General features: G+C 45.8%; 2 protein-coding genes across 2 annotated transcripts in view; both read left to right on the top strand.

Annotated features, from left to right (window-relative positions):
• LOC101997559 (zinc finger protein 58-like) overlaps positions 1 to 2392 on the top strand; it is a 34969-nt gene that overhangs the window by 2955 nt on the left and 29622 nt on the right. The window lies entirely within an intron of this gene.
• The window catches only part of LOC101998041 (zinc finger protein 58-like), a 9396-nt gene continuing 8823 nt past the window's right edge, over positions 1820 to 2392 (top strand). The window contains exon 1 of the mRNA XM_026783847.1: positions 1820 to 1943. Within this exon, the coding sequence (XP_026639648.1) occupies positions 1820 to 1943 (124 nt within the window). The remainder of the gene's footprint in view (positions 1944 to 2392) is intronic.

Genomic DNA, 2392 nt, shown 5'->3' on the forward strand with positions numbered 1-2392 from the left:
CCCCCCCCCCCCCCAAAAATAAATTTTGCCAGTTTCATAGTCCTCTGAAATGTTTGCTATTAACAGTATTGGGAATAAACCCTCCTAATGCTATCCTGCTTACAGCGTCTCACGGGAGGCTAGTCCCAGGACAGCAGACACTTCCCCGTGTGGAACGGTGTCCCCTTCTGCTGGGCTCTATCAGGGAGTGGTCTTTTAGTGAGTTCTCTGTTGGGGACCTGCTCTAGTTCTCTCAGAGAACAGCCTTTTCGTCTTCCCTCTGTCCCGATGTTTGCCCTTTCCCTCGTGACCAAGTTGCCCTGCTGTAGGCAATATCATTCTTTAAAAAAATAAGGAGTAGAAACTCTGGTTTTTGTTTTCTCCCTTGTAGATTTTGGAACGTGCTCCATGAGGTACAAAGACACTTGCACCGCATGTCAGTTGCTTTTCCCTGAGAAATAAGTGTTCTACTCCCCAAATGTCTCCAGTCTGCTTTGATTTGAAGATGTACTGGCAATGTTCTCATTGTTGCTTAACCCTGCCCTTTGTTAACAGACATTGTTAGTGTAATCATTTCTTACAGAGTAGACCTTTCCCCTGCACCAAAAGTCTTGAGCATGGCTCCTCCCTCCTCCTAGTGCTGAAAACACCGGGCACTTTAGACACAATCCTCAGTCTGACCAGAGAAGAGAACCTCCGGCCTACGGACAAGTGTTCATGGTACTAGAAGATGCTTTGCTAGCCTCCAAGGGAGAGACGTGATACCCCAATAGTAGGAGTGCCTGAACACTGACAACATTAATATCCGTGATATCCTGTAGATGCGGTACTACCCCTAAAGATGTATATAAAACCATCAAGCAGTGATGGCTTATGCCTTTAGTCCCAGCACTTGAGAGGCAGAGGTAGGCAGATTTCTGAGTTCAAGGCCAGCCTAGTCTGCAGAGTGAATTCTAGGACAGCCAGGGCTACACAGAAAAACCCTGTTTGGAAAAACAAAGCAAAACAAAACAAAAAAAAAAACCAACCAACCTAACAAAGTGTATGTATCCTGGGTTTACATTGCTGTGAAAAAACATCATGACCAAAATGCAAGTTATGTGTGTGTGTGGGGGGGGGAGCAGGGAATATTAGCTTAAACTTCAGTATTACTGTTTATCACTGAAGGAAGTCAGGACAGGGTCCTGGGGGGCAGGACATGATGCAGAGGCCATGGAGGGGAACTACTTACTGGCTTGCTTCCCCTGGCTTGCTCTACCTCTTTCTTACAGAACCTTGGACCAGAAGCCCAGAGACGGCACCACCAACCGAGGGCTGGGCCCTCCCCCATTGACCTCTAATTGAGAAATGCCTTACAGCTGGATCTCATGGAGGACTGGCCTCAGCTGAGGCTCCTTCCTCTGGTGGCTCTGGCTTGTGTCAAGTTGACCCACCAAACTGGCCAATACAATATGTGCCAAAAAAATTGCTGAGAGAGGGGGGAACTGGTCTTCCCCAACGATGAACCCACTCTCTATTCATTCAGTGTGTAGAATACAAGCATATCACACTATTCCACATTATTCTGCTTTCTTATAGCATATAGGGTCACCTGCCCGTGGCGGGCATCACCCATGATGGGTTGTGCTGTCTAATGTCAATCACTAATTAAGACAATGCCATAGGCTTCCCTACAGGGCGGTCTTAGGGAGGTATCCCTCTCAATTTTGCTTCTCTCTTCTCAAATGACCCTAGGTAGTGTCAAGTTGACAGGAAAACTATCCAGCCCAATGCATCTTGGTATTTATATTATTATTTGTGGTTTTAATTAATTATCATTCACTGGTTTTTCTTGCAGGAAATGCTGTCCTTCTGGGATGTGGCCATCGAGTTCTCTCCCCAAGAGAGGGAATGTCTGGAGCCTGCTCAGTGGAATCTATACAGGGATGTGATGTTGGAGAATTACAGCCACCTTGAGTTCCTGGGTGAGCATCTCCTCTATAGTGACTTCTTATTTCACCATCAACATGGAGCTTCCTCACTTTGTGTGGTTTCTCATGGGAGCATCTCCACAGTCAGTTTCATATCCTTCGTTTTCAGAAAAATTAGAGTGGTTGATCCATAGCTCAAAGCTTTCCAGTGTTTCTCTCTGTGTGTTTGAACTGTCAGTGTTAAACGTGTATTTCACCCAATAGTATGTCTACTGGGACTGCTAGAAATTCAATGCCATGAGGCACGGAGCGTACTTGTTGATTGAAATATTTCACAACCCAGTTTTAGTTGGGGTGTTCTGTGCTGCATGGGTCGGCTAAAATAAGAGGTCACTCCAAGATGAAAGTTTAAGGCCTGTCTGGCAGCAGGAAGGTCCCGCCTGTGATGAACTGAATGCTGAACAGCCAGCATACAAAGGCATGTTTACTTTTTTTTTTTTTTT

Source organism: Microtus ochrogaster, chromosome 19, assembly GCF_000317375.1.
Source record: "Microtus ochrogaster isolate Prairie Vole_2 chromosome 19, MicOch1.0, whole genome shotgun sequence".
Taxonomy (NCBI): domain Eukaryota; kingdom Metazoa; phylum Chordata; class Mammalia; order Rodentia; family Cricetidae; genus Microtus; species Microtus ochrogaster.